Source organism: Drosophila erecta, unplaced genomic scaffold, assembly GCF_003286155.1.
Source record: "Drosophila erecta strain 14021-0224.00,06,07 unplaced genomic scaffold, DereRS2 tig00000021-arrow-pilon, whole genome shotgun sequence".
Classification (NCBI taxonomy): domain Eukaryota; kingdom Metazoa; phylum Arthropoda; class Insecta; order Diptera; family Drosophilidae; genus Drosophila; species Drosophila erecta.
The window spans coordinates 15,289,976-15,317,779 of record NW_020825198.1 but is presented as its reverse complement, the minus strand read 5'-3'; the positions used below and the strand labels follow the sequence as shown (position 1 = coordinate 15,317,779).

Below are 27,804 nucleotides of genomic sequence, written 5' to 3'. Positions count from 1 at the left end.
AAAGTGAATGTTAACTTGCCGGTAACATCGATCACTTGTCCCTAACAGCACGGCTTAGTAACAGCGCATTCATTCAGGTGTTGTCCAACACAACAGTATATCGATATCGGGTAGGGCCTTCGTCGTTATCGATATCTTTAGTTTTTGTTTTAATTATGTAGGCGCAGCATTGCAGTCTGTTTTTTTGCGAGTTTTTCCCATATAATTTGCTCAATTTTGGTTTAGTTACGTCGAGCTGGAGTGCTGCACGAAACAATTGCTCAAACGCGCAACGCTCAAATTGAAAAACAAGCGCTTAAAGTGGAAAATAGGACGAGTTTAGTTGTTTTCTATCTGAGAGGACGCGGCGTTGCAACAACAGCGACGCTATGCGACCGCATTTCGAGCGATAAAACGGAAAGGTGTGCTCCTCTCTCCCACTCCCTCTCTCCGCAGTTTCTCTCACCTGAGCTGCTAAACAAAATGTTGTTTTTCTGTCAATTTGCCGAAATCTAAATTGCAAGCAATTAAAAATTAACTCATTCACAGGCGCTGCCACACATAACGGTTCATGTTTGTTTTTACGACGACGCACACACACATACCAAAGAGGCAGCGGCAACAACAACAAAGGTCTTCGTTCGGTGAGTTAAGAGTTGTTTTTGTTTAACCGTTTTCCGTTCTTGACCTGTTTTTGTTGTTGTCATGTTGGTTTTTTATGAGTGGGCCAATCGATCTGTTTAAAGTATGCATTATAATTTATTTATTAGTCATAAGCGTAGCTTGTTATTGTACGTGTATGTGTGCACACCATTTCACATCATTAAACATGCACAGCGGAGGTTCTTTAATTAGAAACCAACCCCCACGATGGAAATTATTAAGAATGCGGAGAAAGAACCAGTTTGGTTCCTCTCAACGAGCATCCACTGTAGGCGCACTTATTTCAACGACTTTTGCACGTTTGATATTAAGTCATTGCCGGCCACGAAGGCCGAACTCAAGACTGTACGAAACAAAACAAAAACTGTTTTCAAACACGGACACAACAAACTAATAACACCTCATCGGGATGATCTATGTTTATGTAAATGCTGTGGCCATTTTTTGGAGAGGGTTCGCTTCAAGGTTTACAGTGGTTGTGGTGCGTGATGGAACGGGTTGGAAATCGGCAACAAACAATAACTAAGTCTGTACATACAACAAAATGCATTAATACCTAATAAACTAGTGCACGTCTCTAATTCAAAAAGCTAACTCTGAACGAACTCATCCAGGGGTATTCAAGAGCTCTGATACAATGAGATCTCATACAATATATGTACATAAGCCCTAAGGAATATTTGAAATAATTGCATATATCTTTTGTAGATTAGCTAAGAAATATCAGATTCATTCGGTGATATTTTCTTATAAAACGGTAGTGAAGTAAAGTGAAAATATATCTGTATCAGAGTTGGTTGAATACCCCAAAATGAAATCATAAATTACATAAAAACAAAGTGAGCTAAGGAGGCGATTGATCGAAGACTGCTTGTCTTTTCTAGGATCCCCCGAAATATCAAAACCCGCACCAACAACCCACCAACGAAGCCGACGAACCACTGGCGATGCAATTGAAAGCGCCCAAGAGCAGAAATATGGCCAGTCTTAAAGATGAAGAGCAGGCGGCAACTACAAGCAACTCCACGCACAGTCTTAACAACAACAACAATACGAATAACATAAACAATAACCACAGCAGCAGTAGCAGTAGCAACAACAATAACAACAAAAACGACGATGATCCAAAGGTCAGGAAGGAGAATTTGGAGGCCAGGAAACAGGCTTTGGAGCAGCGTCTTAGCGAAAAGAGCTGGTTGCTGCAGCAAATCCAGAAGCAGGAGACTGCGATCATCAATGGCAACTACGAGCACATGACAGTCAATGAGTTTTTTGTCCAATTAGCCCAACAGTACAAACACGAACAGCAGCTTCAAGCTTTGGCCAGGGAAAACAGCTCAATTCTGCGAAGAAAACAAAGTACAACGAGTCGGGAAAGCCGCGAAAGCCAGATGACCAACAACAACAACAATCGACAGTCGGAAACGTTATCAAATCGAAGTTCAGAATATGACAATTACCAACCCTCCTCATCGGCGGGGGCGGGCGATATGCTGGTGATAGGCGTGGCCCAGCAGCAGGCGCATCAGCAACCGCCTCTGGTGAAGAGTGCCCTGAAGAAGCGACCCACTCCCACGCCGAGCCAAATGCAATATATGCGCCAGCAGCATCAGCAACAAGCTCACTTAGCAATGAACATGAACTACCAGAGGTCACAGCCGGATGTCATATCCATGTACTCGGCGAATTCATCCAATGTAGCAACTTTAAGGCAACCGCCACAAGTGGCTCCCCAGCAGCAACCAATTATAGTGCAGTGTGATAAATACTACTTATCGCCCACACATCAAAGTTACAATGAGGGCGGCTTCATAAAATCAAGTCAGAACATCAAGAAATATGTGTCGCCAATGGCATCGCCAAGCAATATCAGCTACGAGCAGCAGCAACAGCGTAATCCTTTACATCACCAGCGGCAACTAGATGCGATATCCCTGGCGCCCAGCTATGTGTCCGTGGACATGGACGCCGCCCAGCACCAGCAGCAATATCGCTGGCGTTCTCAGTCACACATAGCACCCCTAACTCCGCCACAATTGGGCATAATAGAGGTGAAATCGCACTCCAGCGATATGCTGGCGGTGCCTATGCCGCCCAGCCGCTATCCGCCGCACGATGAGATCTCACTGTCATCCTCGTCCACGACCATTGAAAAGAAGCCCAAGCCCAAGCAATGGCTGGAATCTTCGCTAGATGGGCCAGCTGTGATTAGGCAGATGGATTCACAGCCGCACAGTCCAGCTGGGAGTAGTAATGGTAGTAGTAATCCCGGCGCAGCTGCCATGGTCTCGAGTAAACCCCGCGCCAAGCTCTCCTCGCAGTCCATGTCGGTAGCGGGTCGTCACTATTCCATGTCCAACCAGCGGCCGACACCGAATTATCCCAGTGCCAGCTATGCGGTGAATACCAGTTCGAAAGCCCTGCTGAGTCAATCGACATCGTACCTCAATGCCATGGAGCAAACTTTGGGGATATCGGTGTCGTATCCGCTGGAACCTCTCGACATACCGGCACTGCGAAACTTACCACCTAAGCCAAGTCAAATGCAACAGCCAACGCCGCCGCCCAGACCTCCACCTGCAAATCAGGCTCATACTCAGAACCAGAACCTAAGTCACAGTGGCAGTGGCAATAACAGCGGACTTGGACATGGCAATGCGGTACAAACAGCGCTGGTGTCACCGCCATTAACCGTGGCCACAGCCAGTTTATCGCCGGAAATTCGCATCGAGTCCCCTAAGAACATGACCGTAGTCCAGCAAGCCACTTTCCAGCCATACAAAGAAGTGACGAAACCCTTCGAAATGTCCGATTTCTACAAATACTCCACCAAGTTTAAGCAAAAGGAGGGCGGAAATCCCAATTGACCTATAAGGTTATACGGAATTCGCATCCACGTTCACCTTTTAATGTGATTAAACTAATTTTGTAGCACTGAGATGCTACAAAAAAGCTGCAAGAGTGGCTCTAATTATTTGACGCCTTTCGAATTTTAAGTTCGTTAGCCAAATTATTTAGGATCAAGAACTAACTGAATTAATGTAAAATAACAATGCTCAAAAGATCTGCCAAACTGAAAACTGACGTATTGAAAGCAATTTATCGAACGACATTCAAGTTTTGTATTGAATTTTTAAAGTACAAAAATCATGACAATATTATCCCCGAGGGGGACAGAAATCGCCTTACAACAGGATGCCTAGAAAATATGGAAATATTTATAGAGTTTACAGCATTTATAAAAAAAAAACTGACTAGCAATTGTTAATAAGTGTATAAAGGACTATATTTATACTAATCGAATGATATTTTTATATGAATATACAGAATGGATACTGGTATATTCACCGAATTCTTTAAGACTAACTACCGACAAGCAATAACAAGTAGATAAAAATAAATATTTTATATTGAAATATACGCGAATTTGTTTTTATTCATCTAAGATTACTTAAATATTTCGTAGAGATTTTCATATTTTTCCTATCTCATTAAGATACCATATCACGCGGAATAATTGATGTAAAATGGAAGTTTATGTTTCCTTAGCCTATAAATATGTGTCCCATTAATGTTCATAAATATGTTCTCACTTCCTTAAATCATTCCTTATCGAATATACATATCTTGTAGTTTCTGAACCTCTGCTTAGAGTTTATTTATAGAACAGGCGATAAAACTTGATTACTTTCCTCCCCTTTATGTCTCGGATTTCTCTTTGTTTCTCTCGCGATCTGTTAGTAATACAGTGAGTTCTCTTTCTGGTTCTCCCCATTTCGATGGCACTGCAACGGATTTTGTTTACGATTGATTATTTTTAAACAATCTCGTGTTGTGCTTCACTGAGCATTACTCCCCACCCATAGGGGAGAAAAAGAGCGGGTTTATCCCCCGATACCCCAAAAATATAAAGAGTCTTCGCAATGGATTTGGTACTCAGTTGCATCGCGCTCGCTATTACGTGCAACTGCTTCAGATCGGTTGCACCATTGGTTTATTTTGTTTTTAAGTTTCGGATTTATCGGTTTTTTTACTCCCTCGAGGAGCACTGAAAATCACACAATGATAAATTAAGAGTTCACGGTTTAAGTAGCTAGTTTCCCCCATTGTGTTGTCTTCGTGCGGAACTCTAAAATTCTCGAAAAATTTCAAATTTTACGTAAAGTGTCCAACATAACCTACAAAATTATTCGGTTCGTTGCATTCGTCTGTGTTTGTAAGCAAATCAACCCAAAAAAGTTTAGAAATATTGTGTCATCAAAATCACAACGTAAACATCAACAAGAAAATGGATCGCATTTGGGCCACATCTAGAACGCCTATAGATATAGCCAACTGACAGGCGCAAGTGTCAACAAAGGCGGCCAAAAGACAGGGAATAGGCCATAAATTATTTGGTTCAAGTGCAGTCGCCATGAATCTGTACACTCTATACGATTGGGTAAGCCAAACAAGCACGGGAATCCATTAAAGTATTAACCCATTTGAGAGCCAAACATCCATCATTTCCCCTCTTGGATTGTGGATAAAATCCCGAAAATGTGGGCTGAATGCGCCTTGATATGTGTGTTTTCAATTCAATACAATCCACAAACAGAACATGTTGTTTTTCAAGTGTGTTTACAAACGAAAACGAAATTGAATGCGCCTTTGAACTTTCGATTAGAAGACCACAAGGCCCTTCAGCAATCTGTAAACAATCTACTGTGAAAAACGCTTATCGGAATTAAAATGTAAATAAATAATATACTTTTTGATAAGCATAACATTTTAACATTAAGCATCATTAAATAGCATGTTTTGGCTTACTAAATTAAATCTTTCTATTATATTTTAATAGTCCATTTTTTCGAATTTTAACTGATTCTGATTTTAAAAAATGCATATATTTATCAGTGAATTTTAGTTTGTTTTAAAAAAATGCTTCGCAACAATAACCGATTCGCTTGTAGTATGTGTTGACGAAGAATGTTTCCGCAACTTGTTGCTGAAAAAACATAATAATGTGGCGCATACAAAAATTATCAATTAATCAGTGAGCTTTAAAATGAATTTTTTCTTTAAAAAAGATATTTGTATAAAATGGTAACTAAAATACAAAATTAATCAATTAATAATAATAATTATAAAATAATAATTATGAAATATTGTATAAATAAATACTTGTATACTTACTTCAGCATTTGTCGCTATCTCTAAACGTAACACAATAATTCAAATGCCTTTAAAACTACTCTTTAGCATATATTACCATCTTCCAAACAAATTTATGTTCCACACACACATTTTGTTTATAAATAAAAAATGGGAGCGAACATTCGGTGCACGGAACCGCGTGGAACCGCGTTGCAAATTTCCGTGGCACTCGCTCTCAATCGCTTGGGCTCTCCGGGGCTGCTCTTTTCCAACGCTTTTCTTTTGATTTTCCTCGGATTGAGTGACTGATTTCAATTGAATGTCTCTTCGGGCGTTTTATTTATAAAAGAACTTGCACTGCAGGCGGTCGCGTCGCTCGTTTTTCGGTTTTCCGTCATTTTTAGCTCTATAAAGATAAGAGTGCAGTGCCAGTTTAAAAATTGTTTAACAAATCTACGAAACATTTGCATATACGCAGAACTTCACACAATGTATCCCATAATAGCCATTGTCGATATATGGACTTTTTAAGTGATTGTAAATTGCATTTAATTGATAACTTCATTGCTGAATTGAATCGAATGAGAGGCGAGCAGCGAAATGGGGAAATTGCATGTGAGTTCAGTCATTGTGCGCAATGTGATCTTTAACATCTCCCAGTGACATTTGCATCACTTGTCGGTGGAAGTGTGTTAATATCATTCGAAACCGCCTGATAATGAACCTCATTAGAGGTATTTTGTGCATATCTACTATATGTTCCATAAATTTCGTTTCAAAATATATATCCCATTGGTCGTAGGGGAATGTATAGTACGTTACGAATATTATGCTTTTGAATATTATTTATCAGAATAATTATTTTAAAGAATAATTATATTTATAAAAAAACAAATAATGTAATTTAATTTAATGTGTGGGTATGATAAAAACCATTTCCACTGCATCTACTCTTAAAAATTGTGAATATATATTTATAATATATAATATATATTTATATTTGTATAAATATATATTTATATATTTATGTAAAATATGAAGGTGTCTGTATAAAATATTGATGGTCTTTAAAGTGAAGTAACCTTCTTCATAACAACGCAAAAGAAAATCCTTTCTTCGATCCAAATTTATTTCTGCCCGACATATTTCACTGTCAGTTTTTCGCCAGGCAACGCTATTAATTTAATCATTTTCGCCAATATGCGTGCCATTATTGAGGGTTTATCGACAATATCTTGTGGAAAATCAAAGGAAAGGCGTCAGCGCCATTAAAAGAGACGTTGGGCTAGGTCCTCCTCCCCTTTTCCCGCGCTATAGGGGAGTGGCATTGTTGTTATTAGTCGCCGAAGTGCAAAAACCTCAGACGATCCACCTGAAATGTGTGTCACACCCAAACAACGGCCCACAAAGGAGGTCCAAACTATAGCAACAAATTAAAGAGTTTGCACGGTATGGGAAAGACTTTCGTTTTCGTTTTTCACGCACACTCAAAGAAAATCCGTTGTCATGGTTATGGGTGCAAACTTGTTATCCCGATATCCTTATCGCGGGCCTGGTACTTCCTGAATGGCTTGTCATTGTCTTTGTCCTGACAAGTTCAAGGACGTTCAAGCCGCCATGTGGCCGGGAATTGGATAACTTTTGCACAAATACTTTCCGCAAATGTTCTAAAAACTTGTCAAGCGTTACGGCCTGACCCACATGGCGTATGTGTAATATGGAAAATATCTTATGCAGATGTTCAATTGCAGTACGGGCTCGAATGCAAATTACACTTTAAACTTCGTACACATCTAAGGCAATTTATAGCAATTATTACTACTTTTCAAATAAAATTAATCCAATAATTCGAGGGGCAATACTTGTAGTTATTATAAAATTACAAATATACGGGATTCGGGCAACATTAAACATATTATTTTCATTTTTTGATTTATTTTTTTTAAGAAATTAATGATTAATAGGCTGAATAACACTTCCTCAAATAAGTTGCATATAAACGAACATCTACTGTATGATCTACGCCATAAGTCAAAAAGGTTTATTATTCAACCGACGAATGCATTGCCTTGGCACATGTCTATATATGAAAAAATGCAAGCGATCTAATTAGATCTCCAGCTGTGAAAAATGTAATTGGAAAATGCCTAAATATTTCCTCACTCGATTCGGGAACGGATGCATGTGTGGCACACGTTTCGAACACCTTCAGACATATAGATCACTCAAGTGGACAGAGACGTCTTTCCTAATTAATGTGGGCAGGTCCAAAAATAAATAATCCAAACGTATGCAACTCCTCCGCGAAGGGAACTTTATTACCAAACATAAAGATGCCTCGAATGCTTCTAATTATAATTTAAATGGGAAACCAACAACCGACACAGCTGCAATCCATCAAGGAATGGATGTGGGCAGCAGTGGCGTCTTCCCTTCTCCAAAAGATAGCCAACGATCCACCTATCCAACGATCTACACTTGAGATGCAGGTCAATTTGAAATTGGATGTTGCCCACATTTCCCATCGCATTTGTTTACTCATTAAGTTGCTTTTTAATACCTTTCGCCCAAGTTTAGTGGGCCGCCAAGACTGCGCACCTCGAAAAGAATCCTCACAATGCGTTTCGGACGTTGACAACTGGGTGACATCATTAGATCGAATCAAAATCTAGAAAATAAATTTATGGCGGCAGACGACGCGTGTTGCCTTATAACTCAAGTGGCACGGCCTGGTGGCACAACAAGTGGGCCAACGAAACATGAAAACCTGCTCTTGTTTTCATTTCATTTGTTCAAGCAAATCCGAATGTTCTAATGTTCTTGGGGTGGTAATATACCAGCAGCCGAATGTCCAACACAAGTGGTATCAATTCTTGGGCAATAACTCAGTTTTGTATCAAACTTTTGATCATAATAAGTGTATTTCCCTTAAATCCATTTGTTATATTACCTTACTGTAATAAATTGTAAGGAAACTATTAGTTTTTGTGATTAGAACATTCCCTTAAATATCCCTTAGCAAATTATGTTTTAAATCTAAGATTTTTATGAATATTATTCAGACCTTTTTATTTTAACTGTAAACCATAATTCCTAGGAAATTCATTATTATTTATTATTTTGTTATTATTATATAGCGATAAGCATACATTCTAGTTGCTTTTTAAGCAATCTATTAAGCGAAATGCCGTTACTCCAACACTTTAAAGTGTTATTCATCAAAGAAAAGTTTTGGCAATACGTTTCGGGGAAACATAAATGCAATGGCCATTAATATTGCTTTATTTACGTTACAGATCACATCGTTGCTCCGGCCGCCCAGTGCCAGTGTAAGCTATAAGGCGATCGAAGCGGCGTCCCTCGAAGAGTTGCCGGCAACATCCGTGGCAACAGCAACATCCACAGCTGCAACATCACGCGCCACTGGAGTGGCAGCAGCAACTTGTGTGGAAGTTGAGTTCATACCCACGCTAAATATCGTATTTGAGAAGCCGACTTCGTCGAGTGAGCAACAGTCCGCCGAGAAATCGGAACATGTGGCCAGTGGTGTGTCCGATAAGGAACAAGCAGATGATTGCGACTCCGACAATGATTCCACGCGCACGTACATAATTTCGCGGAGCAGTTGGACGGGGGCAACATCGAGTAGCACCCCATATGCAGTTACATCCACGGATACCGCCGAACTACTTAGGCGCCAGAACAATCTCAGTCTAACGGAAGACGATCAGTCGGTGTCGTCGTTTAGCATTGAGCAACCCACCAGTTCCATGACCATTGACATGGCCGATCAACGGACAACCATGACCACAACAACGACGGCGGCAACAACGCCGAGCAGTGCCGCTGTTGTGGCCACAACGGCAACGACCACAACCACAACTAGCAGTAGTATTGAGGAGGAGATCGAAGAGGCCATCGAGATCAGTGAGGTGGAGGAGCAGCTGAATACGCCACTGGAATCTCTATCGGAGGCGGCTGCCTATGCCCGGCCAAAGGATGAGCAATCAAGTGCCAAAAGTTTGAGTAGCAATCCGGCAGAGGATGAGGATGAGGATGCTGATGAGTTTCGCATCGATGATGCCCAGCTATCTGGTGGTCATTTGGCTCAGCACTTCCTGGTCGATGAGGATGAAAGCGAGGTGGGTTCGGATCTTCCAGCTGCCTCCAAAGTGGAGGTTAGTCTCTCCTCCAATGATGAAGACTTTGATATTAGTTTGCCATTGGAGCAGATGAAACCTGTGCAACATTCCCTGCACGAGGATGAGGAGACTGTAGATCAAAGTTTAAGTAACCAAAGCACTACGGATGATGTATCCGAATTGGTAGAGGAACCAGTCCAGCAGAGGGAAGATAAAACCGAAGGCAGTGAGGCCATAAGCGCCAGTGCTCCTCAGGAAACTCAGGTGGACGAAAGCCAAATAACCGAGGAGCAGGATCACTCAATGGAAGAAATAGTGGCCACAAATGAGTCGATTGAGGTGACGTACGAGGCTGAGGAAACTCTCAATACTTCACAGAAACAAGATCTAATCACCGATTTGGATGAAGAGCCAGAGGATCAGGTGCAAGTGGACATCAGACCCACTGCTACTTTGCAAGAATTGAATCTTCCTGCGCTGCAACAACCTCAGATTGTAGAAAGAAAAGCTGCTACAGCATTGACCGCATTACGTCTGCAAGCAGATGTGATGGAGCCTTTAGAGTTGACCATTCTGGAAATGGAGGAAAATGAAGAGGAAGATGACGATGATGAGGAGAGTTCCCTGCAGCTAATGAAGCTGCGATTGATGGCCATGAATCAGCAAATGATTGTGGACAATGCACCCAAACTTTCGCCCACGGAAGCGGAGCAAACCCAAGTAACCAGCAGCGGCCACAATTTAGAACTCAAGCAAATGGAGCGAGTGCCCCTCACAGAGTTCTCCAAGGATGTTCTGGAGGATATCACCGAGGAAAGCGAGAGAATGCTCTCCCTGAGCACAACTGTCGAAGAGGAGCAGGATCCGCCTTCCCTCTCCTTAGACGAGTCTAAAACTCTGCTGCAGCCAGGAGCACATAAAGCTGGAGGCAGCAGTTCCAGTTTGGTGAGTCTAAACATGCTTAAGCAACTGGAGGCCAAAGTGCAGGAACTGCACACCCAACTGGAGACCAAGGACAACTGTTTGGCGTCGCTCAATCTGCAGCTTGAGACAGCAAGAAGAGAATCCAGTGCGGGCCCAGCTTCGGCAAGGGATTCCAGTTCGCTAATGACCAATTCGACAGAGTATCGCACCCTTCAGGATGAACTAGGCGGCCCCGTAAGTGAATCCATATTTATTTATTTGGACATTAACTAATCATAACTCTTTGCCCCACAGACATTGGACATTTACGTGGAGATGTCACGGAGGGATGAGTTGATTGCCAAACTAACCGATTCACTGCAGCAATCGCTGAATGTGCGTGACAAGCTGCAGGCGGACTCAGATCGTCTGGGCGGCGAAGTGCAGAACTTGCGCAGGCAACTTCAAGAGACGATCGAGGCAGTGAAACGTTCGAGTGCCCTATGGCCAGATCAGGAATGCAATCCCGGTCAGCGTATCTCAGAGATCTCCATGGATTTGATTAGCGAAAGCGATGATGATCTGGATCGTCATTTCCTCACGGACAACGAAGAGCGCGGATCGCGCAGCTCCAAGGAAAGGCAGCTATCTCAGTTCCAAACCAACGATGAACTGGGACTGCAGACCTCTAACCCGGAGTGGACACCGGCATTTAGCAAGCAGATCGAACAGTTCCACACATATCTGTTGCCCACCGAACAACGCATCTTCCAGATGGTCCAGCGCAAGTTCGACGACTATTTGAACCAACAGATTGCCTTGTGTCGTGATCTTGGCGCCCAGGAGCTGAAGATTGCCCGCGATCAGTGGGAGAGCGAGAAGCTGACCAGCGAACAGAACCAGCAGGCAGCTCATGCCAAGCAAATGGAGGATCTGCGCAAGTACTTTGAGCACAAGTGCGCCGATCTGGAGAAGCAATTCTCGGACGATGTCTTCTCGCACAAGTCACAGCATCTGGCTGGGGACAGTTCATCGGAGTGCTCTGAGGCTGATCAGTTGCCCGAAGAAGCTGCCGCCGCAGCGTCCTCCAAGGAACCTTCTCCCCGCAAACGAAAGCGAGCTGAGCTGCTTCTTAGTCCCAGTCACAGGCAAATGACTCCATGCGGCTTGGACTCGCTGGGAGAAAATACCGGACAAACTGGAAAAGACGTGAGTGGGACTTCTAGTCAACCTGGTATTAATTAAGAATTACCTATTATAATGTGCACAATTATATTTTTAGAATACTGCGGATATAGCCGACCTCAAGATCTTTTACCAAACCCACATCAAGGAGCTAAAGCGCGCACATGAGGATCAGATACGCAAACTGAGCGATCGGATCAAGTTCTATGAGCGCCGTCAGGGTGATGATGACTACAAGGTATGCACTCAACTTTTGAAATCCCAGTTCACAGTGTACATCTAAGCTTGTTTTCACTAACTGTGCTAACTGCATGCCCATTCTTGTTTCTCCCTCCGACCTAATTTTATAACCCAATAAAACGAACTAAACCCATTGTTACTACCTGCAATCAACACCCAACTGCAAAAACTAACCCAGCCTGCAATCGAATCAACCGAACGTACCTGTCCGGCTCAGGAATCCGCAGAGGGGGTCGCGAATACCTCCCTGATTATCATCGATGAGGATGAGCTGAATTTCAACAACGAGTCGCAGGTGATCCAGCGAATCATCGAGGAGTATGAGCGGAGATTGCAGGAGCAGTTGACCTTGGCTCGGCAGGACATCGCCACCGAGTTGGAGCAGCAGATTCAGGTGAGACGAACAGGCAGGCATGTGGCATGCAACTCAACTCATTGCACGGTTTTGTTATTAAAAATTACATGATAAATCGTTCATTGCTCGCTGTTTGTCACATAACATTAATTCATTAATCGTTCGAAACAATTTAAAAAGTATTTTCTAAAGATTGTACAAGGAGATTTTAAAATCATAAGCTGCTTAATTAATGATCAGGCAATCGTTGTATGCATGATTCACTCCACTGATTGGTCTAATCTTAAAGTGTCTCCCTTGAACAAAAATCGCTTCCCGAGCATAAATTATTTTTAAACGCTGCACGCAGCTCACATGAAAAAAACGTGCGAAATTTGTCAAGTAGCCAAAATCTGAAATGAAAGCAAGAGGAAAAAAAAAGAGAGGGCTAAAAACAGAGCAACATGAAAATCATGCTGCCACAAACGTGTGCCAAAAGAACTTTCAACTCACTTCGAATTATGTAGCATTAAATCAGTGTGCACTTTGATACCTGGGATGCCTCTATTTATACCCGGCAGTCAATGATCCCCTCGTCTCGTTGACAGATGCCCCAATCCTTTCCAGCAGCCGCTCAATCCTCGCTGCCTCACCAAATATGGTGGCCACGTGTCCGCAAATGGTTGGGATAAATAGAGAAGACCTCCCTTTAGGTGGCGCTTCTCGGGACACTACTCGTTGTTCTTTTGTGCGACACCAAAATAGGTCCATCGAAGGTCAAAGACTGCTGGATATGCCGTTGTGTTTACAGTAGATACTGCTTAAAGGTCATTTTGATTGGAAAATGTTTTGGATTTTCTCCCATCCTGTACTACAAATATTTGAGATTGTAGGGGATTTTGTATGGATTATATTTTATATTCTATGAGATTAGTTGGGTAAATAATTGAAATATTATCAAGTATTGGTATGTTAATTATATTATATCGCAGACATGGCAAAGACAATTAATTTGAATAATATTCAAACATCAAAATTGTTTTGATTGTTAAAATAATTTATAATTGGATTCAAAACTCCGCTTGTTAAAGTCTATAAAAACATCGTCTTTTTCTAGTAACACTTATATTTACTGTGATTTTACGCACTATTCAAATACTATGAGAACTCATCTCTCTGCCACAAAACCCCACCACTGTTCACCAAAAATTTCCCGCCCCACTTATGCTGTCAGAAAATAGTCTTTTATATGTATCATATGGGGGCTATCTGGTCGGCGATCGGTCTGTTTGCCAACAGCAAATTTCGCAGACATTCTGTGGGCAATATGACAATGCAAAGATACAAATATATCTAAAGGCAGCAAAAGAACGCTCCAAATTGCCGCTGAAAGACATGTGCTCGTCCTGTTGTCACAGCATAATCATTTATATACTTCACACCTATCTAATGAAGTCTTGAAATGGAGCTAATAAAGTCCAAGCAGGAAGTGTGGCTCAAATGAGGATTAATAAAAGGGGAAAAGTGGAGCAGAAACACCCCTACAAAAGTGGAAAGACAGAGTAGATTCTGCCTGTATGAATTTTCAAAATTAACGCTCATAAATTTGAATTAATTCCAACACGCACGGCGAGAGAGAGAGAGAGAGAGAAATAGAGAAAGAGAGAGAGAGAGAAAGAGAGAGAGAGAGAAAGAAAGAGAGAGAGAGAGAGAAAGAGAAAGAGAGAAAGAGAAAGAGAGAAAGAGAGAACAAGAGAGAGAGAGAGAGAGAGAGAGAGAGAGAGAGAAAGCAAAAGCAAGCAGTGCGCTCTTTCTCCGATTTCCTATATAAGGCGCTGCCTGCTTCGGCTGCTGTTCAGTCATCTCCGTTACTTCAACGCGTGCGTACGTCTATATCGTATATTTCATTCATCTAAATAAAATACAAACGGTTTGCGAGAGCGGATTCTCCTCTCTTCTCTTTTAGCTATAGATTCTAAAAATCTTTGCGATGTTCAAGTGGTTCTTGTGAACAGTTTAATATGCAAATCATTGCCGAAAAGCGGAAAATAATTGCACATACAAAGAACTTATTTACGTGCTTTTGTTGTGCCCATTAATTGGCATTCTTTTTTGTGAGTGTGTGTCTAAGATCTAACGGTTTTTGTGTGCTAAAATATTGGAAAACAAAAACGGAGAACTGCGGATCTGAAAAAGGAAACTACAGATCTAAAAAAGGAATTTACAAGTAAGCAAATCAAATTGACTAAACAAACTACATTTGTTAAGCGTCCATCACTCAAAAGTCGCCCACAAAACACAGACTAAATAAACAAACAGTCTGCACTTTGTCAAAGATGTGTCTTGCTCCCAAATTACTTTAAGAGTCGTTGCCCTTTCTCCCCAAAAATAAAGGAAATTAAAACCGAAGAATTCCCATTTCCAGTCGCAATCAGTCCATGAGGAGTTTATTTTTGTGCCAGGCGCGAAATTTTCGGTTTCTCTTGGAATCTTTGTGGGTTCTTTTCGGTTATATTTAGTCAACTTCCCGGGACTCTGGACAGGCTATAAAGAAAGACTTTTAGATCGACTCCAACTAATAATCAATAGTTAAGCAATATTATGATAATTTAATAATTCAAAAACTATAAGAAAATGTAACTATCAAATTGGCAAATGTGGATGGTGAATTTATATAGGGTATTCAATCTTACGGATTCATGTAAAATCAGCCAACTGGCTGGCTAAGTGAATTTTAATTGAAAAGTCGAGGTCCGCCCCCAAAAATTAAGCAATCAAGGAAATCAATTAGGGCAGCCCTATATAAAGTAGCTCCCAAATCGGACTGTATCAATCCGAGCTAGGACTTGTGCGATGGACTACGATCGAATTCGACCAGTGCGCTATTTGACGGGTATTCTAAAGTGGTGGCGCCTCTGGCCGAGGAAGGAATCGGTCTCCAGACCGGACTGGACTAACTGGCAGGGATATACGTTGCATGTTCCATTCACCTGGTTGTTTGTGGTGCTCTTGTGGGTGGAGGCAATCAGGAGCAGGGACATACAGCATACCGCGGATGTCCTTTTGATTTGCCTAACCACAACTGCGTTGGGCGCTAAAATGATCAACAACTGGAAGTATGCCCATGTGGCCCAAGGCATTTTATCCGAATGGAGCACGTATGAGCTTTTCGAGCTAAGAAGCAACCAGGAAGTGGATATGTGGCGATTCGAGCATCGACGTTTCAGCCGCGTTTTCATCTTCTATTGCTTGTGCAGTGCTGGCGTAATTCCATTCATTGTGATTCAGCCGCTGTTCGATATCCCAAATCAATTGCCCTTCTGGATGTGGACACCGTTCGACTGGCATCAGCCGGTGCTCTTTTGGTATCCATTTATCTATCAGGCCATAACCATTCCGGTTACCTGCATTTGCAACATAACCATGGACGGAGTTAATTGGTACATGATGCTGCATCTGTCCTTGTGCCTGCGAATGCTGGGCCAACGATTGACGAAGCTTCAGCATGATGACAAGGATCTGAGGCAGAAGTTCCTGGAACTGGTCCAACTGCACCAGAAACTCAAGCAACAGGCCTTGGGCATAGAGACCTTTATTTCGAAGAGCACTTTCACCCAAATCCTGGTCAGTTCCCTGATCATTTGCTTCACCATTTACAGCATGCAGATGGTGAGAGTCTAAAGCTAACAATTTCCAATCGGCTATTACTCCGTTGATTCCTGTTTAGAGTCCCGTCTTGCAGGACTTGCCAGGATTTGCAGGCATGATGAATTACCTATTGGCCATGGTCATGCAAATCATGCTACCCACCATATATGGTAACGCGGTCATCGATTCTGCAAATATGTTGACCGATTCCATGTACAATTCCGATTGGCCGGATATGAACTCTCGAATGCGTCGCCTAGTTCTAATTTTTATGGTGTACTTAAACCGACCGATGACTTTAAAAGCCGGTGGCTTTTTTCATATGGGCTTACCTCTGTTCACCAAGGTTGTATTGTCTTTTTGGAAACTCCTTCTATAAGATGTCTTCATTTCAGACCATGAATCAAGCATACAGCTTGCTGGCCTTGCTGCTCAACATGAACCAATAGAGACGAAGTTGTGTCCCATTAAATACTCTGCATTCTATTTTGGATTAGCCCAAAGATTTCGCAGCTCGTTTGGAGATTTATTGCCGCGCGTCGTGTTATGCAAAGATCTAAAAATATATAGTAGCATTGCACGAAATACACTTTTTCTATATACACTATATGTTGAGTGCACATGAAATGTAGAATTGCAAGTGACGAAAATAAAATTCGAATTTGGACGTACTCAAAAATTGCGGGAAAAGCTTTAGCTCTGGCAATATGTAGTTTTCCAATTAGGCAAAGGAGGATCGAGAAACTGTCATTGGTATAAGCACGATATTTTAATTAACTGAAGTAACTTAATGCAAAAAATTTAAGTTTAATAAACTTCGTTTTGAAATCATTAAATTTAAAAAATATATTTCTAAAAAGTTCATCCACTCCATTCACCTTTCATCTCAATTACGTTTATATAAGTCTGTAGCGCACCGTTTTGTTTGGCTACGTAAAAGTCTCAAGTAAATATTGAAAATGATTGAAAACAAAGAAAATTCACAATCTGCCGGGATCACGACCCTTTAGTGGGGAATTGAGAAGCAAATGGGAGATAAGACAACTCGGTGATGATAATTCATTGAAATACTTTCAAATCATCAACTCTGAGCTATATTTAATTGTATTTAATGCGATTTCATGTTTAAATCATGAGAGAGGGTGTGTAGTCCACTCCAAAAATAAGCTCCAACTCCATCCACTCCCTCTTTTCTTTCATTTCTACGTTTTGTGTGGGGGAGATTTTTATTAAGATTTATGTATCTGGCTCGGTTTCCGTTTGTGCCACCCTCAAGGGACTCGACACACCCGACTTGGGATGAGCCAGAATAGAGATCAAAAATGTGATCACTTCCCATCCATATCAGCTAAATATTTTGAGTTGAAACCATAAATATTTATGCTCTGGTGAAAGGCGGAAAAAGTTTCTTCTAAAAGCTTGATCTGTCCGCATTTTCCCATGCAATATGCAGCCGAATGTTGCAACAGCTTTTCACACATTGTCCGTAAACAAAAGTTTATAATCCATGTAAACAATTTGCATTTTCAGAGTTTGTTGTCGGAGAATTCCGTGGACGATCAGCATTGGCCCAAGGAGCTGATCTTGCTGCGCGAGAAGTTTACGGCCAAGAGTCAACTGGAGATCACTCAGCTGAACATTAAACATGCCGAAGAGGTGAGTAGCAGCTGCATATATATTCAGTCCATATACAACTTGATCCCTAATAATTGTCGCATGTCGTAGATGTCGCGCGTGAAACTAGAATTTGAAAAGCAGCTGAATCGCAAGAACAAGCGCCATCTGACCTTCGATGCAGCCCGTGGCCTGGAGCAGGTGATCTGCGAACGTGATGGATTGAGGGAGCTGTCCAAGAGTTTCCGCAGCGTGCTCTGCCGGCTGGCCAAGTGTGTGGCCAACTGTGAGGAGGATTTGAATGCCACAATCTCCGAGGAGGTGCAACGCCTGCTGTTCCACAGTCGCAGTCAGGATGGGGCTGATGATCTGGAGGTTACCCTTAGTGGCTCCCTAAATAACACGAAGCAACTGCTTCGTGTGCCTGATGTCCACAGTCTGCTGGAGGTTGTGGAGGATCCCAGTTTGGTGCAGTTCATCGACAGCAAGAGCAACGAAGAGCCAAGCGAGGACTTCGATTTGAATGATTGTCTGGAGCGCTTGAAGTCGGAGGCTTCCTACCTGTTGCATTTGTCAGAGGATCTGCATAAGCAGCGCACACACGATGAGTCGTCGGAGCACTTGGACGAACCGGAAAAGCAGGAGCATGAGCTCTGCTGCGAGGCGGAAGATGGTCTGAAGACCACAGCTGCGGTGCATCAGCAAGTACTGTCCAAATTCCTGCGCACAAATTCCTTGAACGATCAGCAAATGGGCGTGGCCAATCAGAGGAAGAACAGCAATCCCGAGGCGGGAAAATCCCATTCCTCCCTGCCTCCAGATCTTCAAGAGCATGCGGGAAATGCCTCCGAGCTATCCTTCCAGCTTGTGCAGCTGAAGAATCGCTTGATTAAATCGGAAGCAGATCGTCAGAACTTGCAACAGCAACTGAGCCACACTATTGATCGCAATGCGGAGCTGGGACAGGAGCTGCAAGCACTAAGGGATCAGCTCTCCCAATTGAACTCCCTCAACCACACAGATTACAATGAGGGCTATGGCTTGGGAACAATGAAGAGCTTGCAGGAACAGGGCTTGGATCAATCGTCGGCCAGTTTCCTTGCCCTCCAAGAGAGAGCGCGTCACTTGCTTTCGTCCTCGCCGGTCAAGGAGCAACCTTCACGAGACCAGGGGAATTCCACCGTTACCTTGTTGCAAATGATCGAAGACTTTTGCCGCGAGGGCGACAAAGTGGTGGAGTGGAGCAAGAAGGACCGCGAGGATCTGCAGTCCCAGGTGAGTTCAGAAACGATCTTCACACAGATCATCTTCCCCTTTTGAGTTTTCCCTCCCCACCTTTTTTATTTTGAGTGCTAAACGCATGATCCAAAAATAAATTCGATTAGTACGTAAGCCAGGAATTTATGAATTTACCACCCTTTTGGTGCCCTCTCCTCTGACCTATAACCACACACAAACACAGATCGATACCGCTGACAAGCAGCTGAAGGATACAAGGCGATTCCTGGAGGATCAGGCCGCCGAGCGCGAACAGGAACGCGATGAGTTCCAGCGCGAAATCGAGCGGCTGAAGGCTCAGTTGCGCGACAAAGAGAAGGAGCACAGCTCCTATGCCAATGCCTCCGAGGAGGTGAGTCCAGTCCATGATTCTTATCCATGATCTCTCGGATCATGATCTTGATCTTGATTTTGGGCTTGGTTTGACTTTCGTTTGCGTTCTTGCCTGGGTTCACAAAGTCCTTTCCTCTGTCCTTTCATATCTCTTTATTTTTTCTTTTCTTTCTATGTTTTCGATTATTATTTCATAGCTTAAGTTTTGGTTGTAAGTTTGGTCATAGACATATAAATATTTAAGTTGCCCCAGCATGTGGCCTTCCCTTTTCATTAACTGACACAATTCCGCACATTTTCAAAATATTAACACAGAACTGCTTCAAAGGCACTGAATTGTGGAAGCCATTGAAGTCATCATTTCCTACCAGAGTTTACCAAATCGCATGGGGCACCTGTTCGCCCATAATTCAATTGTAAATCCCATGGGGGCCATTCAACGGAGTCAAGGGCATCCTCCGATTCGTGTCTATATGTATGCCTGAGCTTTTGTAAGCATCTGCCGACATATTTATAGACCCCGAGAAATGGGCACTTAAGTGCGAGCGAGTCGGAGCCTTTCAATCAGTTTCCATTTAGCCCAACTACCTCAAGTTTAAGATCTCTGGGGGGTTGAGAATACTTTCAATGTCGCTCTGATATATGCACTTTGTTGCAAAATAATCAATTATGCTTAAATTTAAATTGAATTTCTTTCGTTTCAATTTCTTTTTGAGTTGTAAAGTTTGCAAATGGTTTTCAATGGTTTCCTGATTAAATTACGTTACTAATTACATTTTTAATTAAGCAAGGGTATATTTATGTATACTTTTATAGTGTTTTCTTTATTTGAAGGGTTATTTTCTGTTAAGTCTCGACATATGTTACATAAATCCCAATTACCATAAGTGTTCTCTGTGCTAATCAATAATATATATGGAAAATTATAGTCAACTGATTAACGTATTTGTAATTCTTTGCATGCACTCAATAAATCAAACCGCAACTAAAATTACAAACTAATGCACCTGTACCCTTTTGCCACCGCGTGCACCCAAAAAAATAGTTGAAGTTAGCGAAGCGAAAGCATGTAAGTTTGTCACTAACATGGAAACCCGCACCCGCACACTTTTCATCCCATTGGTCCATTAATAATTATATTTTTACAACATTACTAACGTATTTCTTGCTTTTATACAGTACGCACAACTTGAGAGTCAGTTCAGGGAGGTGAATCAACAGTTGAGCGAGTCGAATGCGAAGCGGGATAAATTCGAGGTGGAACTGAAGGCTTCAATTGACAAAATCTTCGTGCTGCGGGAGATCATCTCGGAGCTGGAAACGCAAGTCCAAACCAAGGCACTCAATGAACAAGTTCTGGCCGAGAAGTCCAAGCAACTGGAGGAATATGTGAGCTTGCAGATGCGGGACAACGATGTCCTGCAGCAGGAGGTGCACAGCCTGAAGACAGACATCGGGGAGGGCTATCAGTCCCGTATCAGATTGCTGGAGGAGAAGCTGCAACAGAGCAGACCAACGGCAGAACAAGGTGTGGTCTTGAGTCAGGTTGCGGAAAAGTTGAGAGACATTGAAACCACGCTGGATCAAAAAACCAAAGTTCTGGAATCTCTGCATAACTCCAACGCAGCCTCCAATTCGGCCAGCTTGAGTGTCACCGAAGATGTATCTATTCATGGCAGCAAGGAACCCACGGCAGTGGGTTCTCCCTCGCATCCATCGCTCACCGTGGAGGGTGTTCAACGGGTCACCGAAAAGCTGGACAAGCACACTCGCGTCGAGGAGGCGGCCATCAAGCGGATACGCGACCTGGAGATGCAGGCTCATCAAATGCGCGCCGCTTGCGTGGTAAGTACATTAAAATATATGTTGAAACGCGGAACTTGTGTTTAACTGATCAAGTTAAAATGTTTGTATCTGAAATTCATTTTTTTTAGTTTGCTTTAAAAAATCTACTGCCATAAAAATATGTACAATTTCATTTGTGCAGCTTACAACAATTTCCATAACTAGTGCTTTTATAACTTCAAGGAAATGAAATGTTTGTTTGATATCCTATTTAAATAATTTTCGAAACGGCCCGTTTGAACCGATATGGTTTGTATGCCGGCTGAACCGCAGGCTATCCATTTCAGCAACCTCGTTACATTCGAACTCGAAGCGGTTGTGTTTGTGTCTTTGATAAATCGTTTATTTCAAATGCAGCGGTTGGTCGCAAAGTATATTTAGATGCTTTTGTTCTCTTTTTTTCCTCTCACGCAATAGAGCATCAAAACAAATTTTCTTGTGTTCTTCTTAGTTTTCTCGATCGGCAGCATCTCTCAGTTGCCTTCAGAATGGCACTCTGAACGGTCGAATCGGGAGGAATGCCCGCATCTATATAGACAATTTTGAATCGCAAACTAAATATTCGCCAGATATATATTTATATATAATTTTCATTGAGAATAAATTTATTATTTTGGATGCAAGCTGCGGAAGTTTCGAAAATGTTTCAGGGTCCGAAGATCCCGCTGCGAGTGAGTTTTTCAAATGGAGCTTCTAATATCCGATCAAGGTTTCTCAGTGCGACAATTGTGCGGCAGCGAATGTTTATTTATTTTGATGAATTGCGCCGAAGGCAATCATAAAATATATAAATATATAATTCAATTTATTTTAATTTGCTGTGCTGTCGCTTGTCATAATGTTTTCTTCACGCATTCATTGCGGACACGATTTATGGCAGATTTATTGCTTTTTTTTTGTGTCATTTGGCACACGCTGTCACCAAAATATATCGCTCCCTGTTCCCTTTCCACATGCCCGGTTTGTTCCACTTCAAAAATAGATATCATATCTTGGGCCACCCCAAATTAACGCCTCAATCTTTATTCCACTTGAAAATCGAATGTGAAACAAATCATTTGGCGCCTCTGGCAACTGCCACATTTCCATCAGCCCCTACGTGTTGCACCTTATTGTCACTGGGCATCCGATTCAAAGAAAAAAACAAGAGCCCAGCTTGTTTACAGTATGCATTCTCGCACTGAAGCCCAATTGGAACACTAATATGCGGTAATGCCTCCATAAATTTATTTATGCTGTGGCACGCATCCCGCTGAGTTGTTTGGAGAAAGGGGAGGCTGGCCGATTGAGAAGGGGATGCAGATTGCTGGGGAAGCGGCATCCATACCCGTATGAATATAAATGGATCAAACCGAGTAAACAACAGCAAAGAGATGCAGTACTAAAGCAAAGATACCGAGAACAGTGGAGGAACTTGTTTATATGCATTTCAAAGTGCTCCCTCAATTTGAATGAAAATATCTAAGATGTTAAGAAATTCACCAAACTCGCTGCTTTTGGTTAAATTTTAATATTTTAAGCGCACATGTTTCTCCAAAGAAAAATTCCGAGTTTTTTTTCCGAGTTATTCTGATTCCTAAAAAAACAGATATATTTATAGCTTAGATAAGGAAATGGCACATTTAGTCATGTCAGTTCCTCATTCGAGCTTTAGAACAAAAATTCTCTTCAATTGTCTTAAATTTCATCCATTAATACCACAGTGCAGAGGGATACGATAAATACATCAACTTTAATTGAAGTTGGAAAGGGTTAAATGCAGATGGAGCCAACGGTCAAATGGTCGGCCATTGACTCACCCACCAGCTCCAGAGTCTACGAACTGACAGCCAGATACAACCACTTGACTGAGTAGAATCCCACAAATATGGAAGCCATATGAAGCTATGAAGTCACATCATATTATTAAATAAAAATATTATTAAATACATATGTATATTATACATAAACTTAGTTTTTGTCTAAATTAATCTCATCTTCCTTTAAAGGAGCTCCAGCATGAGCGGGACTCGCTGCAGGGTCGCATGGATGAACAGACCCAGCGTATTTCTACACTGCAAAATCGCCTGGAAGAGCAGCGCCAGCGGGCGGAGCAACTGCATCGTGCTGGCACCTCCGACTTGAGTACCCGAGTACATGAGCTCCAGGGTGAGGTCCAGAATCTGAGCGAGCAGTTGGCGGCGCGGGACAAGCAGATGGCCACCATGCGACAGCAACTGGAGCGCAGCAAGGAGGAGATAATGCGACTGGAGGCGGAAGTCGCGGCTCGCACACAACCAGATCGCAGTCTGGTGGACAAACTGAAGGCTGAAGTGCAGCAAAAAGGAGCGGAGATCGGAAAGCTGAAGGATAAGATACGCACAGAGATGATCAACCGCCTGGCTATTCCGGATCTTATGGAGACCATGCTGGCGGACAAGAACGACGAGATAGATCACCTGCGCGATCAACTGGAGGCCAGGGAGAAGGAGCTGCAGGCAGCTCATCAGGATGGCAGCTTGATTTCAACCCCGGCGGGAGCAGCAGGAAAACAGGAGGGAAGTGGTGGCAAGTTGAGTGCCCGAACCCTAAGCGATATCGGATCGATTACAGAGTTCCCCGAGCCGGATGTGGAGCGTCGGGCAGCCATGCGAAGTATGAACGCTCCCTTGCAGATGAGCGAAGGTGCGGGCGGCTTCCTGCACCAGACAATGGTAAGTGTCTGCCACTTCTTAAGGCACTAAGGACTGACATGCCATCTTTAGTAGTTACACAATTTGTGCACTGTGTCATTCTATAATTTTGTTTCAGGAAACTTCTAAGGAAGCCGTGGCCAACTTAACGCACAAGCGCACCGATGACCTAAGTGGCTTTATTGCCCCCTACCCGATTAACACTTTCGAGCATCCGCACTACTTCCAGGCTCTGGGAGTCACTGCCCAGAGCACCGAAGGTCTAACGCCTGGTCTGGTGCCGAGGCAGATCAACTTCTCCAACCTAACAGAGGATTCCAAGCTAAAGACGCCCAGTCTCCTGATGCACACACCGGTATTGCCCAGGCCAACCACTCCTCCAGAGATTAATCAACTGCGTGCGAAGCTATCCGATTTGCAAACCGAAAAGCAGCGACAGCAGAGTGACATGGAGAACAAGTTACACGATCTGCAAAAGGAACTGGAGCAGGAGAAGGAGAAACTGAGTCGTCAAGCGCAAAGTCTGCAGAGCTACGAGGAATGTGAAGTGAAGTATAGGCTCCGCATAGAGACCCTGGAGGCCAAGGTGCTGGAAACAGCTGCCCAGGCGGCTTCTGATCGAGAAAATCTCCGCAAGGAACTGATTTGTATTAGTGCGGCGCATGAACAGTGCGAAGATGCAACTGCTGCTCGCAAACGGGAGTTGGAAAAACTTAATACTGAGGTCAAGATTAAGGCCGACCAGCTGCATGCTGCTCTACGACGTTGCGGGGATCTCGAACTGCAGGTTCTAACACTAGAACGCGATTTGGAGCGCTTGAAGAACAGTGAAAACAGTTCGAAACAATACTCGGTGGACGAGATTGCGCAGCAGGTGGAAAAGGAATTGAACTACTCTGCCCAGCTGGACTCGAACATCCTGAAAGCCATTGAAAGCGAAGAGGAAAACAATCTGGACAAGAAGCTGCAGAAAGGCGTCCAAACGGAGGAGGAGACTTTGCCAGGAACGGGCAATGGAACCGACGACGAGAACTTCACTGGCGAGCGGGAACTACTGAATCAGTTGGAAGCCCTTCGTGCGCAATTGGCCGTGGAGCGCGAGCAATGCGAGGCAATGAGCAAGGAGCTCCTGGGAGAGAAGCAGCACTCGCAGGACATTCAAGAGCAGGATGTGATCATCATAGAAGCCATGAGGAAGCGACTGGAGACTGCTCTTGATGCCGAGGACGAGCTCCACAAGCAGCTGGATCAGGAACGGGAACGCTGTGAGCGTCTTCAAACGCAGTTGACATCCCTGCAACGGGCGGAAAGTAGACGAAACAGTTCCCTGCTACTGAAATCACCGGGCGACTCGCCTAGGAAATCACCACGAGCTGATTTCGAATCCGAACTCGGAGATCGTCTACGCAGTGAGATTAAGCTGCTGGTGGCGCAGAACGAGAGGGAACGGGAGCGATCTGCGGATGCCCAACGAAGCAGTGAGCGGGAACGGCAGCGGTATGAAAATGAGCTCCAGGAGAGAGTGGCGTACTGTGAGCGCCTGAAACAGGAAATGGAGAAGCTATCGCGAGATAAGGAGTCCGCGGAAACAGAGTTGGAACACTTTAATGAACGTTTAACCCTGCAAGCCAGCGAGATCGAAAGTTTGGAGGCCAGGCTAGTCACTCTCCAGGAGGCGGAAACACGAAGGGCCAACACACGCACCCGTCAGCACCAAGAGAACGTGAAACTCCAGGCCGAGATTCATGAACTTAAGTCCAAGCTTTTGGCGGCGGAATCAGCAAAGGATTGCCTAGAACAAAAAGTCACCCAACTGCGTTTCGATGTGAGTCGCTCTGGCCAGAGGGAGGCCAAACTAGCTGAGGCGTTGGCCCAGGCCAATGATCGATTGGCTCATAGCACCGATGACAATGTGCCGGCGCAGTTCCTGCAGAAGATGAAGGAGATCAACGCCCTGCTGGCGGAGAACACTCAGGAGAACCGGCAAATGGCTGAGACTGTTCAGTTTTTGGTGGGCGAACGCATTGCTCTGCAGAAGAAATGCGAGGAGCTGGGTGGCGCTGGCAACACCAATGTCACCGAGCTGGAGGAGCGCTGCCGGCAGCTGATCGGTCGCTATTTGCGAGTGGAGTCACATCGGAAGGCGCTGGTCTACCAGAAGCGGTATTTGAAGCTCACCTTGGAGGGCTACCAGGCCAGCGAGCAATTGGCTCTGCAGAATCTGAGGGGTGGAGCTGCGCAGCCTCCACAGCGAAACATCAAAAAGAAGTTTAAGTGAGTTTGTGCTTAAAATGAGTTTAAAATGGTTATTATTATTAACGGCAATTATTTCCTTTAGGACGGTAGCCCTGGCGATCATTGCCATCCAGCGAATCAAGTACATTGGACGCATCTGGCACACGGGAAAGCGGATTGTGAGCAAGTCAGTCTTCACAATAACTCAGCAGAGGTGAGCTGTGCAAAGGTCTTTTTGAAATCAATTGCTGTACATAGAAGCCTTGCCATAATCCTCATTTTCTCGTCCCTCTAAGCTCTAAGACGCCCATAGTAACCGTCAATATGAAAGTTAAACTAAAAAAAGGCGATTCAGCCAAGAACTAGCGTCCACAAGGTCTGGGTTCCCAAATGAATGCACCTGATATAAAGTATCTTTAGTCACTGAAGTAGCTGTAATTAATTTATTAATAATCAAGGTGCCTTACCCACAATTAGCAAAATGTATTTTTCTAAATCTCCAAATTTATACCTTTGCATATTGTTTGGATGCAACATTATTGATTAGGAATAATAATAGCCTTTAGATTTTTGTGCAGTAGAGTTCAATCAGGAATCACTGAATTGACCAAATTGTAGTTTACTAACTATGCAATCTTGCTTTAAATCACTTCGAACTTGATTGAAATCACCCATTCACTTAAACTCATTTTGTTTTGTTCTGAATGCAGACTAATGTGATTCATCGTTTTAGAAGTCCTGGAATGAACCTCAATGTGGCGCCGCCCCAATCCCCACTGCCTGGGCCCAACTCGAATCCACCCACCAATAACAACAACCTCATGGGCCGCCTCAGTTATGCGCCCCTCTCACCGCCGATGGTCAACTTCAGCACCGTGCAGCCCATCATGCTCCCTTCGGACTTCACCCTCCAAGCGCCAACCACTTCGTTGCAAAGCACCATCGCCCCTAACAATAGTGAAAACAACCTGCCCTCGCTGGCCAGACTGGACTGGCCCACGATGCAAAAACCAAAAAGAGCGCATGCGCGGCACCATTAGGCCGTGAATGGCACACAGTTCCATTAAGGTGAACTCAACTGAAGGCACTAACTTTAAGTGAAGCCATATCGAAGACACTGCAAGCATGAAAGCATCAAGGATGTAGGACAAGCGATCCATTTTAGTGTTAATCACCTGTACCATTTCCCTCATCATTAGATCTTAAGCTGTTGTAACCTATTTTAAGCGTGCGCGCAACCACACCAAACCTAGAAGTGTAATCGTCTGTAAGTGTTACTTGTATTTACCGCCCAAATGTAGCCATAAGCATAAACCTATCCGTGTCCCAGTATTTTGATTGGTTCGACAAGTCCCAGAGTCACTTATATTTAGTTCTATCTTATTTGGGTTCTGACTGTATAAGTTTCCTGCTAAGTTGATTAAACAAATTTATTTCACATTGGAGAATATTATGTTTATTATTTACCTTTTCCTAACTCCAATGTTTTCTGTACATACGGAATGTGCCTTAATGGTGAGAATTCACTGGACAATTACGAATTAAATTCATCGCAAATTCGAATAAAAGTTGCCATCTTAAAGAGGTGTAAAATGCA

General features: G+C 43.2%; 3 protein-coding genes across 15 annotated transcripts; all 3 read left to right on the top strand.

The window, feature by feature from the left end:
• Positions 1-136: 136 nt before the first annotated feature.
• On the top strand, positions 137-27,804 carry LOC6545900 (myosin-10). Of its 12 annotated transcripts, none has more exons than XM_015157624.2 (13): positions 137-401; positions 529-623; positions 9,075-11,078; positions 11,139-12,032; positions 12,106-12,246; positions 17,761-17,886; positions 17,956-19,119; positions 19,307-19,474; positions 20,635-21,300; positions 23,289-23,993; positions 24,091-26,246; positions 26,311-26,421; positions 26,941-27,505. In XM_015157624.2, exons 3-13 carry the CDS (start codon positions 9,549-9,551, stop codon positions 27,245-27,247), a joined length of 7,968 nt encoding a protein of 2,655 aa, XP_015013110.1. In that variant the 5' UTR covers positions 137-401; positions 529-623; positions 9,075-9,548; the 3' UTR covers positions 27,248-27,505. The 12 variants fall into 12 exon arrangements, with proteins under 12 accessions (XP_015013110.1, XP_015013109.1, XP_015013113.1 ...); XM_015157623.2 differs by lacking the exon at positions 19,307-19,474 and adding an exon at positions 12,427-12,642; XM_015157621.2 differs by lacking the exon at positions 137-401 and adding an exon at positions 12,427-12,642 and having other exon boundaries at positions 554-623; positions 26,941-27,247.
• On the top strand, positions 140-4,061 carry LOC6545901 (myb-like protein AA). Its single transcript, XM_001972757.3, has 3 exons — positions 140-401; positions 529-623; positions 1,527-4,061. Exon 3 carries the CDS (start codon positions 1,590-1,592, stop codon positions 3,507-3,509), a length of 1,920 nt encoding a protein of 639 aa, XP_001972793.2. The 5' UTR covers positions 140-401; positions 529-623; positions 1,527-1,589; the 3' UTR covers positions 3,510-4,061.
• LOC26526154 (putative odorant receptor 71a) lies at positions 15,436-16,971 on the top strand. 2 transcript variants are annotated; one of them, XM_015158744.2, is made up of 3 exons: positions 15,436-16,206; positions 16,310-16,576; positions 16,626-16,971. In XM_015158744.2, exons 1-3 carry the CDS (start codon positions 15,436-15,438, stop codon positions 16,677-16,679), a joined length of 1,092 nt encoding a protein of 363 aa, XP_015014230.1. In that variant the 3' UTR covers positions 16,680-16,971. The 2 variants fall into 2 exon arrangements, with proteins under 2 accessions (XP_015014230.1, XP_015014231.1); XM_015158745.2 differs by having other exon boundaries at positions 15,436-16,251.

What these genes read in the sequence shown, in the direction of transcription:
- LOC26526154 (XM_015158745.2), top strand. Translation starts at nt 15,436, where the DNA reads ATGGACTACGATCGAATTCGACCAGTGCGCTATTTGACGGGTATTCTA. An exon ending in CCATTTACAGCATGCAGATG is followed by an intron (nt 16,252 to 16,309) that starts GTGAGAGTCTAA and finishes ATTCCTGTTTAG; the next exon opens with AGTCCCGTCTTGCAGGACTT. An exon ending in GCTTACCTCTGTTCACCAAG is followed by an intron (nt 16,577 to 16,625) that starts GTTGTATTGTCT and finishes TCTTCATTTCAG; the next exon opens with ACCATGAATCAAGCATACAG.
- LOC6545901 (XM_001972757.3), top strand. Translation starts at nt 1,590, where the DNA reads ATGCAATTGAAAGCGCCCAAGAGCAGAAATATGGCCAGTCTTAAAGAT.
- LOC6545900 (XM_015157628.2), top strand. Translation starts at nt 5,057, where the DNA reads ATGAATCTGTACACTCTATACGATTGG. An exon ending in AGGATGAACTAGGCGGCCCC is followed by an intron (nt 11,079 to 11,138) that starts GTAAGTGAATCC and finishes TTTGCCCCACAG; the next exon opens with ACATTGGACATTTACGTGGA. An exon ending in ACATTAAACATGCCGAAGAG is followed by an intron (nt 17,887 to 17,955) that starts GTGAGTAGCAGC and finishes CGCATGTCGTAG; the next exon opens with ATGTCGCGCGTGAAACTAGA.